Genomic DNA, 15,222 nt, shown 5'->3' on the forward strand with positions numbered 1-15,222 from the left:
TAGCTAATGAGAATCCCTGAAATTATCACATTTATTTTGAGACAAAAACTTCGTGATTAAATCAGAAGTTTTTTAATAACTGTCCATTAAGTGAAAGGATAGTATTTGGGGTAAAAGCCCCCTCTATCAATATTCAATAAATAAATAAATAAATAAATAATGTATATATATATATATATATATATATATATATATATAAAGGTTTTTTTTTTTTTTTTTTTTACATTTTCCTTAAGGTGTGCCTTTGTCCCATTATACCCTACTAAAGTCATGGTTACTACAATATTACTATAGTAAAATACATTTTCATAAGGGTTAGACACACCTACACATTCTTTATAACTACATATTTCTAAATAATGTTAGAATAATGTTAGAATCATCAAATCTTACACAGAAACAACACAAATCGAAATATGTAAATTATAGTGACCAAAATATCTCAAACAAATAAGATATGCACTTCAAATGTTTATGTTGTGTTTGTGATCTAACAGCGACCTTCATCACAGATGTCATGACCTTGGAGAATCCTGTGAATGGATCGAGTCCAGCCATCCGCACAGATTACACTGGACACAAGTCTAAAGGTCAGATCATCCTCATGTGTCTTAGATGTGTTTGAGATCTTCTCATGGACTCGTGAATTAATGTCTGAATGATTTTGCTCCTCAGATCTGCAGGACATCTGTGGTTTCTCCTGTGAAGATCTGGCCAGCATGTTTAAGGAGCTCAAGGGACTCGGTGTGGTAGTGAAGCAGCTGTCAAATGAGCTCCGTCAAGTGGTGAGAATCAAATCCAGCTGTGTGCTTTCTGTCTTTCATTTTTATTCCACTTTATTGCATCTCTCTGTGTGGATGTGTGTGTGTATCTCCACCCTGATTCTCTTCAGAGGCCAAACACTTGTTCCTCAGTCACTGGACTTACATCAGCCTCAGAGGACATGAAATAAAACTGCATATGCAACTCAAACGTCCTTTCTAATTATGAACAAAATGTATTTTCTTTGTGTCACTCCAGACAGCAGATAACAACTTAATCAAGACCCAAATTAAAATCCATGGAGGAGTTTGTTTGCACAACAGCATCGTTTACAGAGACAAAGACGAGTGGACGGTGGACAGCTGCACCCACTGCACATGCCAGGTATAAACCTCACATTTAGATATGCTGTAATGCCAGCAGAGGGGTGGAGATCTCATATTGTGTAGCTCAATCATCTGGAGTTCTTCATTGTATCCAGCTCTTAGAACCCTTCAATTCAACTTTCCTTAAATATCATATGTTTATATGATAAACAGCAGCACAGGGAAGTACAGTACAGTACCGTGAGCGAGAGTGTTACCCACAAGGACAGTTATTTTGAACAAGAGGGTGAATGGTTATGGAATTTAAGGCGGGAGTACAATACCGAACTGATGCAGATCGACAGAATCGGAGAGCCCATCTGTGTGCGATGGTGCAGGAAAAAAAATCATGTTCATGAAAAGTCAAAAAAAGATCGCAATGTATGTAATTGTAACTATATCAGATATTATTAATAAAACACGGGAACTCGTTGCATGGGCAAAATATTGTTTTTTTTTTGTTGTTGTTGTACTTTGTAATTATGGTGAAAAATAACTGTAGTGAAGTTGAATACTTCATTTTTGTACTACTATTTATTTATACTTAAAAAAGTAGAAAAATTTGAAAAATATACTCAAGTACTGTAACAAGAGTAGTTGTAATTCATTACTTTCCACCTCTGTATTTTACAGAACTCTGCCACTGTGTGCCGTGAAATCTCTTGCCCGCTCATGCCCTGCGCCAACGCCACCGTCCCAGATGGTGAATGCTGCCCACGCTGCGGAACACGTGAGTGAAGTGTTTCTGAAATGTAGCCAAATTATACTGATAAAAGGCTGTTTTCTCAGGGTTATCTGTCCTCAAGGTCACCTCTGAGTTTTAAGGGATAATTCTCAAAAGATGAACATTCTGTCATCATTTACTCACCCTAATGTTGTTTCAAACCCATATGGCAGAATGTTAGTATCAGTCACCATTCACTTCCATTGTATCTTTACAATGAAAGTGAATGGTGACTGAGGTTAACATTCTACCTAACATCTTCTTTTGTGTTCCATGAAAGAAAGTCATACGGGTTTGGAACAGGGTCGGGCTTGAGGCAAAATGGCACCAAAAGTTAGAAAAATGCCCCCAAAATACCAAACTATGACTGCATATAGTATCCATTATTGAGTAGTTTCTCTCTTATCCTCTTCCTCCAGCGAGTGATTATGCAGAAGATGGCTGGTCACCCTGGTCTGAATGGACACACTGTTCGGTGACCTGCGGCAGAGGAATTCAACAGCGTGGACGCTCTTGTGATCGAATCAACAGCAACTGTGACGGAACGTCAGTTCAGACGAGAGACTGTTACACACAAGAATGTGACAAACGCTGTGAGTTCAAAAACAAGCTACTGTAACAGATCTGATGTCAATAAATGACAAAAAAGTTACTGTCATTTAACATTCCTTCCATCAAACACATCTTTAACTGTCTATTCTGATCTGTCGTTTCTGCAGTCAAGCAGGATGGCGGTTGGAGTCACTGGTCGCCCTGGTCGTCCTGTTCAGTGACGTGTGGCGAGGGCGTCATCACTCGTATCCGGCTGTGCAACTCCCCGACGCCACAAATGGGTGGTAGAGATTGTCAGGGAGAGGGACGTCAGACCGAGATATGCCAGATGGCTCCATGCCCAGGTGAGCAAGTCATTTTGGAAAGTAATATACTGCGTATGCTAAACAGTGGGTTTGTGGACACAACTTCCAATAATATGGTTTGACTAATCTGGTAATTCCACTGAAGACAAATCTTTATGCTACACCATACAGTGACATTCTAGTCATTGTATCTTGTCATAGACAGTTTGTGGAGGCTCTCTTCTGTTCCAATATGACAATGATCCTGTGTGCACAGGGAGATCCATAATTAAATTATTAAAGACTCAAACATACTCTGAGCGCATGAACGCAGGTGCTTCAAGCTGTGCAAGCTCGATTTCATGCGTAGTTGAGTCCCAGAATGTGTCAGACCGTAATTCATAACACAACGCAAGTAAGCGTTGCATTTTCAATGTTTCCAAGGGGCACTATAGCAAACCTTAGTTTGAACTGTCCGAGTTTCTATTTCAAGTCAACTACTGTCACGGCAGAGCAACAGTTGAAGGGAATATTGCTGAGCCGCTCAATATATTTATAGAAACTTACATTAATAATAACAAATCCAATTTAGTGGCACAGACTTTTGAAAGTAAATCTATCTGGCCCTTGAGTACTGAGGTTTGTTACCGCCACTGTAATGCAAGAACGCATATGCAGATGCAAGCATACAAAATGCATAGAGTTTATTTCTAACCTTACTAAGTCTGGTTTGGAAGAACTTGAATGTCCTGCACAAAGTCCTGGCCTGAACCACACTGAAACTCAAATGACAGTAGAGTCCTCTCTTTCTGTGTGTGGCAGTGAATGGAGGTTGGGGCCCCTGGTCACCATGGGACTCTTGTTCGGTCACTTGTGGTGGAGGACTGCAGCGCAGACACCGTCTCTGCAATAACCCCACCCCCAAATATGGTGGAAAAGACTGTCTGGGTGACTTGAAAGGAAGTCGTCTGTGCAATGCCCAATCGTGTCCCATTGGTGAGCAATAAAACGTTTCATTATTAACCATCAAACTGAAGATTCATGTCATTCTTGTCAAATTATCTAAACAATAGCATTCCATGCTATTTATCAACAGATGGGTGTCTCTCGAACCCATGCTTCGCTGGCACTAAATGCACTAGCTTCCCTGATGGTTCCTGGAAGTGTGGCGAGTGTCCGGTTGGGTTCACTGGAGATGGAATCAACTGTCAAGACATTGATGAGGTAAGAGTGCAATGCAAGAAACCCAGACACTTCTCAATGGAGGTATCTGTGTTTTGGAATGTTCTTGATGGTCTTTTCATTACAACAGTGCAAAGAAATTCCTGATGCCTGTTTTGTTCTCAATGGAGTCCATCAGTGTGAGAACACAGAGCCGGGATACAACTGTCTGCCCTGCCCACCACGATATTCTGGACCACAGCCCTTTGGCAGGGGAAAAGAGCAGGCCATTGCCAGTAAACAGGTGGGACCAGTCTCCTGTCCAATTTCCCAATTCTGTACACTTTCTATTTTGTGGAAGTTTAAACACAAACCTAAATCAAAATGACTTTCTCCCAGGTCTGTACACCAAGAAACCCATGTGAGGATGGCAGCCATGACTGCAATAAGAATGCCAACTGCATCTACCTGGGCGTATACTCTGACATCATGTACCGCTGTGAATGTAAACCTGGTTACGCTGGGAATGGTTATATCTGTGGAGAGGACCCAGACCTGGATGGCTGGCCAAACACTGATCTCCATTGTGTGGAAAATGCTACTTACCACTGCAAGAAGGTACACAACCATTTCCTTACCATATACTTAAGATCCTCCCCATTATAAAATTGAGGTTACAAATTCTTCATCACAACATGTCACATTTCAGGACAACTGCCCTGACCTTCCCAACTCTGGTCAAGAAGACTATGACAAAGATGGAACTGGTGATGCTTGTGATAGTGATGATGACAATGATGGGATCCCTGATGATGGGGTATGTCGAAAACACATTGTTCTTCTGTGAGAATGTATAGAGATCACAGAGTGCTACTGACTAAAAACAGAAAGAACTGAGTAAACAAAAGAGACAAAGACTTTTCCAGTTGCAAATAAATAAAGCATCTGTGGTAGCTTCAGTCCAGCAGTTCTGGATCTCTTGGTTGTTCATCCATAATTTAATTTGTACATTGGGAAAAAAATTGACTGGGCAAACAGTCACGTTTTGAGTTGTGTCCTAAACCATCATGTCCATGGCATATAACTTCAAATATTAATATTGTTTAGTGTTTGCTATGATGTGCAAGTGTATATATTGGGGATGTGCGCAAAGCCGAATAATGACTTCAGAATGAATAACAAATTGTACTGAATAAAAAGAAATCTTTAGACTGATTATCCAACAACAAGTACAGGGATAAATTAAAAAAATTATGAATTCGTTTTGACGCACTTCCAGTTTAAGCCCTGCCCACATCCGGTTATATCCGAATACAGATACAAATAATTTTGCCATTGCAAAAGATACAGATACAGATAATGGCTTTGTCGCATACCCCTAGTATATATACATTTCTGCCGTAAGAGAGAAAGTGGCTCCAGATGTTTTCTATTTTTAGCCAATTGATTCATCGTTGACAACTGGATCTTCTCTTTTTGAAACAGGACAATTGCCCGTTCATCTTCAACCCAAGACAGTATGATCACGACCGCGATCAGGTCGGTGACCGATGTGATAACTGCCCATACGACAGTAATCCAGAGCAGACCGACACCGACAACAACGGCGAGGGAGATGCTTGTGCCATTGACATCGATGGCGATGGTAAGATACTCATCATTAATCTTTTAGAATGCAACAACGGCAACACAAACAATATGGAAACCATTGTAAGTTTGCAGTTGCCAATGACAATGTGAATTGGTTGTCCAGGCATTCTGAATGAGAAAGACAACTGCCCATATGTGTACAACACTGACCAGAGAGATACTGATCGAGATGGAGTCGGTGACCACTGTGACAATTGTCCATTGGAGCACAACCCTGACCAGGTAAGACTAGTTCACCAATCAGTCTAATATGCCACTTCCAATCTCAGTTATAGGTACAGTATAATGGAAGATATCACAGATTTATTCAAGAGAATGTTGAAGAGAAAGGCCTATGCAACAACTTCATTGATTTATATCACACCACAGATTGACTCAGACTCTGACAATGTTGGAGACAAGTGCGACAGCAACCAGGACATTGATGAGGATGGACATCAAAACAATTTGGACAACTGCCCCTACATCCCCAATGCCAACCAGGCTGACCATGACAAAGACGGCAAAGGAGACGCCTGCGATCATGACGATGACAATGATGGTGTACCGGACGACAAAGACAACTGTCGACTTGCCTTCAACCCAGATCAACTGGATTCTGACGGTGAGGCCAAGAGCACTTGTGCTGACTTCAGTTCAGGCTTTTTTATTAAAGATTTTTTCCCAAAAAATTGAACTTCCACACACTGAATATTCATCTCTTTTCCCTTGCCCAGGTGATGGCCGTGGTGACATTTGCAAGGATGACTTCGACCAGGATAATGTGCTTGATATCGACGATGTTTGCCCAGAGAACTTTGCCATCAGTGAAACAGACTTCCGCAGGTTCCAGATGGTTCCTCTCGACCCCACAGGAACTTCACAGATCGACCCCAACTGGGTTGTCCGTCACCAGGGCAAAGAACTTCTGCAGACGGTCAACTGTGATCCAGGCATTGCTGTTGGTAAGTGTTCAAAGACACCGGCTGAATATATTTCACTACAGCCAATCATCCAATCTTTAATGTGTTTCCTGTTGTCCCCTTCAGGTTATGATGAGTTCAACGCTGTGGACTTCAGTGGCACGTTTTTTATCAACACAGACCGTGACGATGACTACGCCGGCTTTGTGTTTGGCTACCAGTCCAGTTCTCGATTCTATGTGGTGATGTGGAAACAGATCACACAAACTTATTGGTCTCACACACCCACTAAAGCTCAGGGTTACTCTGGCCTGTCCATTAAAGTAGTAAACTCAACCACGGGACCAGGCGAGCACCTCAGGAATGCTTTGTGGCACACTGGAGACACTGAGGGACAAGTATGTACCAACTTCTATCTAGATTGAGAAGTCTATATCTAGTTTGGCATTTGAAATGTCTTGCTGACCATCTGTTTGGACCGTTGGCTATTTCAGGTGCGAACCCTCTGGCACGACCCCAAGAACATCGGCTGGAAGGATTACACCGCCTACAGATGGCAACTGATCCACAAACCCAAAACTGGACACATTAGGTAAGTGTGGATGATCAACACATTGTCTTCAATACTTAATAACAGCTGAAAAAAAAAAACTGTTTTGTTCACTCTTCATCTTTTGATTGATGTTTAGAGTTATTATGTATGAGGGCAAGAAGGTCATGGCTGATTCAGGAAGTATCTACGACAAGACATACGCAGGAGGAAGACTTGGTCTCTTTGTCTTCTCTCAAGAGATGGTTTACTTCTCTGACCTCAAATATGAATGCAGAGGTAAAATATTTGGGTCACTGTTTTAGAAACTAGTTGTTATATTGTTCTGGAAAAGCTGCTGTTTAACACAAAATGCTCATGAGTGTTTATTTGACTCTCTTCCAGATGTATAACAGCTCCATCAAAGATTTCCTGAAGAACGTGCCATTTATCTGTTATATAGTTTAAATATGTTGTTTGTGTTTTGGGACTGAGCTTATGAAACTTCTGTGGGAAAATCAAGGAGCCAAAAAACTCTTGTACTGAAACCATTTAGTTGAGGACCACAGGAACTCGTAGAGAATGGAGACATGTCAACACTCATCTAATTTATCTCCTCAATTCCCCACAAGAAAGCAACGTTAGATCAGGTTCTTGTGTCATACCATGAGATAATGTAAAGGGAAGAGTTCTTTTATAATGATGCCTCAGATCTGCTGTGGACTTTGATCATGAAAAGAAGGAGCTGTTCATAAACTGAAGTAAAACTTTCCCTCGATTCTGGTGGGTTTGAGACCCCACAGGAGGAACTGTTGAGGGACGATGCACAAGATGGACTGTCATTTTGACTTTGTGTGAATGCGTGGACTTCGGTGTGGACATTTGTCATTAAGATCTTCAGGACTTCAGGCCATTATTTTGTCCAAAAGTTGAGTTACTGCCCTCATTCAGCGGCCTTAAAATCAGGGTTTCATTGACAATGACAACCAAACATGTTTTAAAGTAATTTCTCAGGGCGAGAAGGACCTTTGTGACTTGCCACTCGAGGAGGAAGTTCATGAATGAGATTTATACACAGATGAGATTTCACAAACTATAATTTTGAACAGATTTAAATGCTTGCTAAAAAAAGAAGTTGCGATATAACACAGATAATGAGTGTTTAACTTGTTTATTGTGTGGAGAAGACAGATACATGACAACTCATCTCAATGACAATAATTACTGAAGAAAAAAGGAAACAAACAGAAAAACTGGATCTTTAAGAGAGAGTTTCCTTCAGTTCAGGTGTAACAGCGATGAATGAATATGAACAACAATGTATGTTTATAAACAAATATTACCTCACTTTTGTACAATTGAAATCAACAAAGAAAAATTATCTTTTTGCCATTAATAATTCAGTTTTGTTTGTTTTTTTTGGGCTACTGTATGTAGTAAAACTTGCATTTAATGCTGTAAATAATACAAAATCCTTTTTGTTTTTTGGATGGGATGCCCCAGTGAAACGTGAATGGAAAGTTGTTTATATAAATATTTTGTGCCTTAAGGATGAATGATGACTTTTTTTTAAGTTATTGGTAATTTTTTTTAAATAATGTCATATGTGTAGATATATGCTATTTAAATAATTTATAAGGAAATGTAACCTGACATTGAAAGTGTTTGTATAAACTGTTTGCACACTGACACATGGATGTTTCGATGTTTTTTTTTCTTTTTTATATAAAGGATGCTTCAATGTCAATATTGTTACTAGTTTTACACACTACAATGCTGTTCTATTCATATCATTTTTAAAGTCACATGAACAATAAATAATTCTGATACATGAAATGCTTTTGTTTTTATTGAGACTGAAATGATGAGGTCCAATTTATCAGCTCAAATCACGTTTCTATAACGTTCCCCTGACCAGTGCTGGGTGTAATCCAATTACAAAGTAATTAGTTACTGTAATCTAATTACTTGATATTCAGAAGTAGTGTAATACATTACATTTTAAATTCTTGTAATTCGATTACAGTTACTGACTTTCAATTAATTTAATTACTTTTAAGTACATTATAGGATTAAGTTTATTTTTAATATATTATTTATGTCGAATACATGAATTATGGCCCTGTAACGAGTCATTGTGAAATAGAAATGTGAGGTGCTGAGTGTATGACTTGTGTAACAATGAACAAGAAAGATAGACATTATTTTGAATTTGTTGAGCGGAAAAGTGTTTAAGAAAGTAACTTAAAAGTAAAGTAATTAGTATTGTGATTACTTTTTCAATAAAGTAACTAGTAAAGTAATCTGAATACAATTTCAGAAAAATAATTAGGTATTTGAGGTGGATTACTATTTTTAAGTAACTTACCCAACACTGCTTTTTGTACACTGTGTGTTCAGTCGAAATAGAGAAGCGGAAAACTTAATTTCAAGAGTATAGACTATATAAATCCACTCAGAAAACTACTCAATATCAATAACAAGTTTTTGTCCTTGTCCTCACAACTATTTGAATGAATCACTTACTAATACAATAAAATCTGATATGATCAACATTTGCTTTAGGAAAATCTATATTATCTTAAATGAAGTTCTTTTAAATGAAATCTTTGGTTCTTTTGTCAGTAAACACTCGACTCACCTTCAAGGTCAAGAATGTTGGGAATGTTGGAGTTGCTGTGACACGTCCATATGAACACGACACCTCATTTATCAACATCTCTCTCACATTGACCGCAGTGCTGCTGCACAACAGGGACATTTACAATCATACGCCCTGCTTGCATTTTAATTGTGGCTCAAAAGAGCACACCCGCAACATATTCTGGTGCTTGTTTGGGGTTCAAATTCTCATGTATGAGCACTAATAACAGTGATTCTTGCTTCAGCCATCATGGTGAATTGCGGAATCTGTTGGAGAAATGGATCCATTCTTTATAATGTCCCTTTCTATGGTTCAGCAATAACATAAGACTGGTTATCTCAGGTTATAGTTAACCCTTTAAGCTCTGAAGGTGTTTATAAAGATTTCCTGTTTCAGTGGCATACCCAAAATTAAAGACTTATTACTGGAGAGGGAAAAAAAAACAAGGAGGGTCAAGTGTTTGGAATAATTGTAAAAAATATATAGATTATGATACATTCTGAGACTCTCAGACAAAGAAACTGCTGAAAAAACACAAAAAAATTAGCCAAAAATTAACTTTTTTTTCTTATTTGTCTTATTTGACATTATATATCTCTGCGTGTAAATATGGCGACTCTGAAAAACTTTTGAAAAAGCTTTTGTTTTGTTTCCAATCATGTCAACTGTATCTGAGAAAACATTTGTGTTGATAGGACAAAGCAATCAAAAGTTATAACATTACAAAAATAATTTATCATAGTGTCCAAAAACATCTCCAAACAAATAAAACATAATACTTGTACATAAGAACTAATTACACATGCAAACACAACAATGACTAAAGGTTTGCATAGCATGCACACATGATTTTAGTAATGAGATTTCACAGAATGAGTTTCATTCTGTGTCATTTGAGTCATCATTGAGTCTGTGTCATGTATTTGGCGCCATCTCCTGGTGGCCATATGTAACATTGTGCTTCATGTGGATTATCTAATGATCTATACATCTGATTATCTTGTGTGTGGACTCGTTTGAAAGATAATCACCTCCTCTAAATAATGGTATGTGATATTTTATATTCAGTTTATTTTTCTTGAAGTTATAAGCAAAAACGCGGCATATGACCAACACAAACATAATTGTCAAAGATATATACTTAGCTATTACTTGCTATATTTTTGTCTGTGAGTAAAACAAATAGGCTGGTTATATTCTACTCTTTGAGAGCTTTCCAACAACATATGACACAATTTTATCAGTTTGATGTTTTTACTGATTGAAATAATATGTGCAGTGCAATTTTTTTATATAAATTATCAAACTAGAACACTTCTGATTTATCTGTAAATTTCAAAGCACTTGTTCAGTTTTGGTCATAATGTCTACATGCATTGGAAAGAAGACCGTCTAATCTTTCAAAAGATGTCTCCTGTTCTAATGACTTTTTGGTTTGTTAATCAAACACTCATGACATGAAAGGAACAGACATGTTGGTTTCATTTTTTAAGGAACATTTTATTTTTTCCTCTTGTGTTGTATTTCAGCAGAACTGTGTGAGTTTGAGTCGTGTTCAGACATCTGATTCTGATACAGATATGGGTTCACACATCAATCCAAAATCACAAACACACTGTCAAGTACCGTCTGATATTATTGTGCAACTTTAAAGAATGCAGGCTGAGACTATGCACTACTGCAAAATATAAAACAGAAGAATATTCATATTCATTTTGCATGTCCTTGTATTATTGTTCCGTGTGATGGAGTGTTTTCCTCACTTTGTTCATGTTGTTGGAGTCCCGCGAGCATCCTGCAGAAGTTCTGACAGATCTGAGCTGGACAGACGAGGAGAACTGACCAGCAGAGAGACACTGTGAGCGTCCAGAGCAGAGTTCATCCTCAATGAAGTTTCTGATGAAGATCTTATGATTTCATGCTCACATTCCAACAGCAGATTTCTCAACTGATCATCAGACAAACAAACCGACTGTGAAGAAAGAAATGACACTGTAATCAACTCTGCATATGATGAGTAAGCTACAGTGTGTTTGAGTTCAACAAACAAACATTGGTTTTTGGTGAGATCACAATCCTAGAGAAGGACAAAACAGGGCTTGACCAGAGCGGTCTCATACCAGAGAAGTCAAATCAAGTCATTTTTATTTGTATAGCGCTTTTCAAAGCAGCTTTACAGAAAAGTATGTTATAATGTCTGTAATGTCTAAAGTCACCTTTGGGTTTTTAATTGGGAAAACGTCATTGAAAATCATGTTTTAAAATTTAGCCCCCCAGTGAGCAAGACAAAGGCGACTGTGGCAAAGAACCAAAAATTCTATAAAATTCTGTTAGGTGTCACTGTACCGACACTTTACCTGGATCATGAAAACATCCTTGTCATTCTGTTCTCACCTCAGTTTTGATTCCATAAAAGGCACGGCAATCTTCAGATTTAACATTTAATGCAATATGTTTTATTATAATTATAAAAAGATTACTTTAGTCTAGGGCTGTCAATTTAAAGTGTTAATTCAGTGCGATTAATTATCTAAAAAAAAATATTACGGTCCCCGGACCGTAACAAGGAATATTCCTACCATATGAATAATTCAAGCATGAAGTACCACCTGTTTTCAGCAGGGGGCAGTAAGCGGAACTCCAGCTGTATAGGTGCAACAGTATACGTAGACGCTAGCTGTATAGACACTAAAGGCGCGGTCACATTTACCTTTGCACAGCAAAATTCAGCAGGCGCAGAAGTCGTGGGTGGACATTGAGTGTATGTGAAACCAGCAAAAAACTAATTCAGTCATGACAACTCTCGAAATGGGTATAAACAGCATTTTATTAATGGGAGGTAGGTAGGTTTGGTCTTGGCGGAAGAGATCTGCTACACTGCTGCTGAGCAAGCGTGAGACTTCTTTTTTTTTTGCATATCCCAGTTAAGCTGGGGTCAGAGCGCAGGGTCAGCCATGATATGGCACCTCTGGAGAAGATAGGGTCAAGGGCCTTGCTCAGGAGCCCAACAGTGGCATCTTGGTGGTGCTGGGGCTTGAACCCCTGACCTTCTGGTCAGTAACCCAGAGCCTTAACCACTGAGCCACTAAATGAGGCAGATCTAGCCGCCAAGACTTGTGTACTGCTGCTGCTCCAGGGAGCCATGACATCCAAGTGTGTACTAGCTATGTGTGCCTGGGCCTGCTTTGCCGAATGGCTTAACGCTTCTGGAATAAAACACTGTGTGTGGAATTAAAGCTAATGATCTGATTATTTTTTTTTACTTTTTCTCCCCAATTTGGAATGCCCAATCCCAATGCGCTCTAAGTCCTTGTGGTGGCGTAGTGACGGAGGACGAATCTCAGTTGCCTCCACGTCTGAGACAGTCAAACCACGCATCTTATCATGTGGCTTGTTGAGCGCGTTACCGCGGAGACATAGCGCGTGTGGAGGCTTCACGCTATTCTCTGCGGCATCCACGCAAAACTCACCATGCACCACACCGAGAGTGAGAACCACATTATAGCGACCATGAGGAGGTTACCCCATGTGACTCTACCCTCCCTAGCAACCGGGCCAATTTGGTTGCTTAGGAGACCTGGCTGAAGGCACTCAGCACGCCCTGGATTCAAACTCGCGACTCCAGGGGTGGTAGTCAGTGTCTTTACTCGCTGAGCTACCCAGGCCCCTAATGATCTGATTACATAATAGGTTCGGGACTCCCCGACCCAAGCGCACCTATTAGGTAAGACAGTGGACGTTCGCGCTGCTAGTACATAGAAAGAACGACACAAAATTTTGATCCAGCACCACCTGGCATGGTATTAATGACAAAGCATGTTATGAACTCATTAATTTTTGGGCATTAATAAGGTCTTTAACATTAGGTCTGACATAGCATTCAAAAGCTGCTGAAGACCAACGACAAACAATTTCTTTGAGGGAAGAAGTTGGCACTTTAGGCGCGGCTGTAGTGGCTGCACTGATCCTGAAGGAGTGAGGAGTGTAAGCTTCAGGATTGAGGCCGCAGAGGTGGCACAGCTGCTTCTTGGAGGTGAACCAGGAGCTGGTCATTGGGTTGCTGTTGGCTGTGAGGAACAAAGTATCATCAGGTGCAGTACAACGCCATGTTTGCAGGAACCGGGACATAGACCAGAGAGGGCAGAAAGGAGAGTTAATCTGGGATATAATGAAAGGGGAAACTTTTGTTTGATTAGTTTTTGAGTGCTTTAGGAGTAAGGTAAATTGGAGATTATCCAAGACTATATCTGACATGGTGAGATTGTGAGTAGGATTAAATAAAACTGATTTATATGTGAATTCCCCGCACCTTTAAAAACCATAGAAAGCTGTGAGAAAGACTGTTTCTAGGAGTATGTCAGTATAGGCACAGAAAAGCCTGAGTCTAAAACGTTGCAGTACTTTGTGTAACAGAGGTAAGGTAAGAGATTAACGTTTATCTTTGGTTCCTGGAAAAGTCTTTGAGAAGCATTCAGGAGCAGACGAATGGAAGGATGATGAATCAGGCTGGGTGCACTGGGATTCGGGCAGCGAAGGTAAAACTGAATACTTGCTAGATTCACTTTGATGGAAGAGGGCTGGTGTTTGCAGGAATTAGCACAGTAAACTATAAAGGTGCTTAGGGCCTCAAAATTTATTGTATAAGGAGAAAAAGTGAAGGCAGCACGGAAAAAAGAAAAGTATGACCAGGCAGAGTCGTAAGTAATCCCTGCTTCCAAATAAGAAGAGAGAGATTTTATCCTAGGACTGTTTGGCAGTAAGGGGGGCAAGTCAGGCCGGAAGGATTGGCGTCAGGGCAGAGTATTCGGAAATCCTAAAATTTGAAATGGGAGAGAGCATCAGTTTTATCACTGAGGAGACCTAGAATGTATATAGCTTTGAGAATAAAAATTGTGACACAAATCCTAGTTAAATGATTGATAAAAGGAACTGCTGACCAGCCTTTATTGATGATATTAACTGCTGCTTGGTTATCGCATAGAACAGTAATCTTTTTGCGGCACCATTTATCGCCCCCAAGCATACATGCTATAACTATGGGGTAGATATCGAAAAGTGCTGTACATTTTATATCAGAAGGTATGCTGAGAATCTCATGGGGCCATTTGTCGGCGAACCACTGATTACCGAAAATTCCACCAAACCCGACGGAAGGGGCTGCGTTGGTGAAGAACTGTAGTGAGGTGGAGGTTTCAAAGTTTTTTTGATAGAAAAACTAAATCCCGTTCCATTTGTTTAATAGGCGAGTCCAAAAACAAAAATCAGACAGGCAGCCTTCGTCTAGTGCGATAGTATCGTTGAGATTAGGAACGGTTTTTGACAGATCTAGTAGTCTAGAAATAAATGTGCGACCCTGGGGAATGATGCACATGGCGAAATTGAGGTGTCCTAGCAGGGACAGTAAATCTAATTTAGAAATAGATATAGCCGATTCAAGAGACGACAGGATTTGTCGAATGCAGTTGAGCTTCTCGACAGGGAGAGAAGCTTGCATAGCTTCGCTATCTAAGGTGATGCCCAAAAATTCGAGGGAGGCGGACCGATAGTTTTCTCTGCCGAAAAGGGGATGTTGAGGTTAGAGAAAAGTTCCTTGAGTTTAGAAATACTGCAGTCTGGAGGGGAGTAATGGAAATAAACTACTAGGAAATC

General features: G+C 39.7%; 2 protein-coding genes across 3 annotated transcripts in view; one reads left to right on the forward strand and one right to left on the reverse strand.

The window, feature by feature from the left end:
* Positions 1–8,765, forward strand: part of LOC127455166 (thrombospondin-1-like) — a 10,664-nt gene extending 1,899 nt beyond the window's left edge. The window contains exons 5-23 of the mRNA XM_051722813.1: positions 498–590; positions 676–785; positions 1,021–1,146; positions 1,761–1,857; positions 2,271–2,444; positions 2,571–2,747; positions 3,510–3,683; positions 3,784–3,911; positions 4,000–4,152; positions 4,248–4,466; positions 4,558–4,665; positions 5,334–5,493; positions 5,602–5,720; positions 5,868–6,102; positions 6,215–6,442; positions 6,527–6,798; positions 6,895–6,992; positions 7,090–7,229; positions 7,335–8,765. Coding sequence (XP_051578773.1) covers positions 498–590; positions 676–785; positions 1,021–1,146; positions 1,761–1,857; positions 2,271–2,444; positions 2,571–2,747; positions 3,510–3,683; positions 3,784–3,911; positions 4,000–4,152; positions 4,248–4,466; positions 4,558–4,665; positions 5,334–5,493; positions 5,602–5,720; positions 5,868–6,102; positions 6,215–6,442; positions 6,527–6,798; positions 6,895–6,992; positions 7,090–7,229; positions 7,335–7,342 — 2,819 coding nt within the window. The 3' untranslated portion in view covers positions 7,343–8,765. The remainder of the gene's footprint in view (positions 1–497; positions 591–675; positions 786–1,020; positions 1,147–1,760; positions 1,858–2,270; positions 2,445–2,570; positions 2,748–3,509; positions 3,684–3,783; positions 3,912–3,999; positions 4,153–4,247; positions 4,467–4,557; positions 4,666–5,333; positions 5,494–5,601; positions 5,721–5,867; positions 6,103–6,214; positions 6,443–6,526; positions 6,799–6,894; positions 6,993–7,089; positions 7,230–7,334) is intronic.
* A 146-nt stretch (positions 8,766–8,911) lies between these two features.
* Positions 8,912–15,222, reverse strand: part of LOC127455183 (fibrous sheath-interacting protein 1-like) — a 59,871-nt gene continuing 53,560 nt past the window's right edge. For both annotated transcript variants that reach the window (XM_051722856.1, XM_051722857.1), the window contains one exon: positions 8,912–11,545. In XM_051722856.1, the coding sequence (XP_051578816.1) occupies positions 11,342–11,545 (204 nt within the window). In that variant the 3' untranslated portion in view covers positions 8,912–11,341. The remainder of the gene's footprint in view (positions 11,546–15,222) is intronic.

The sequence above is a fragment of the Myxocyprinus asiaticus genome, chromosome 17, assembly GCF_019703515.2.
Source record: "Myxocyprinus asiaticus isolate MX2 ecotype Aquarium Trade chromosome 17, UBuf_Myxa_2, whole genome shotgun sequence".
Lineage (NCBI taxonomy): Eukaryota > Metazoa > Chordata > Actinopteri > Cypriniformes > Catostomidae > Myxocyprinus > Myxocyprinus asiaticus.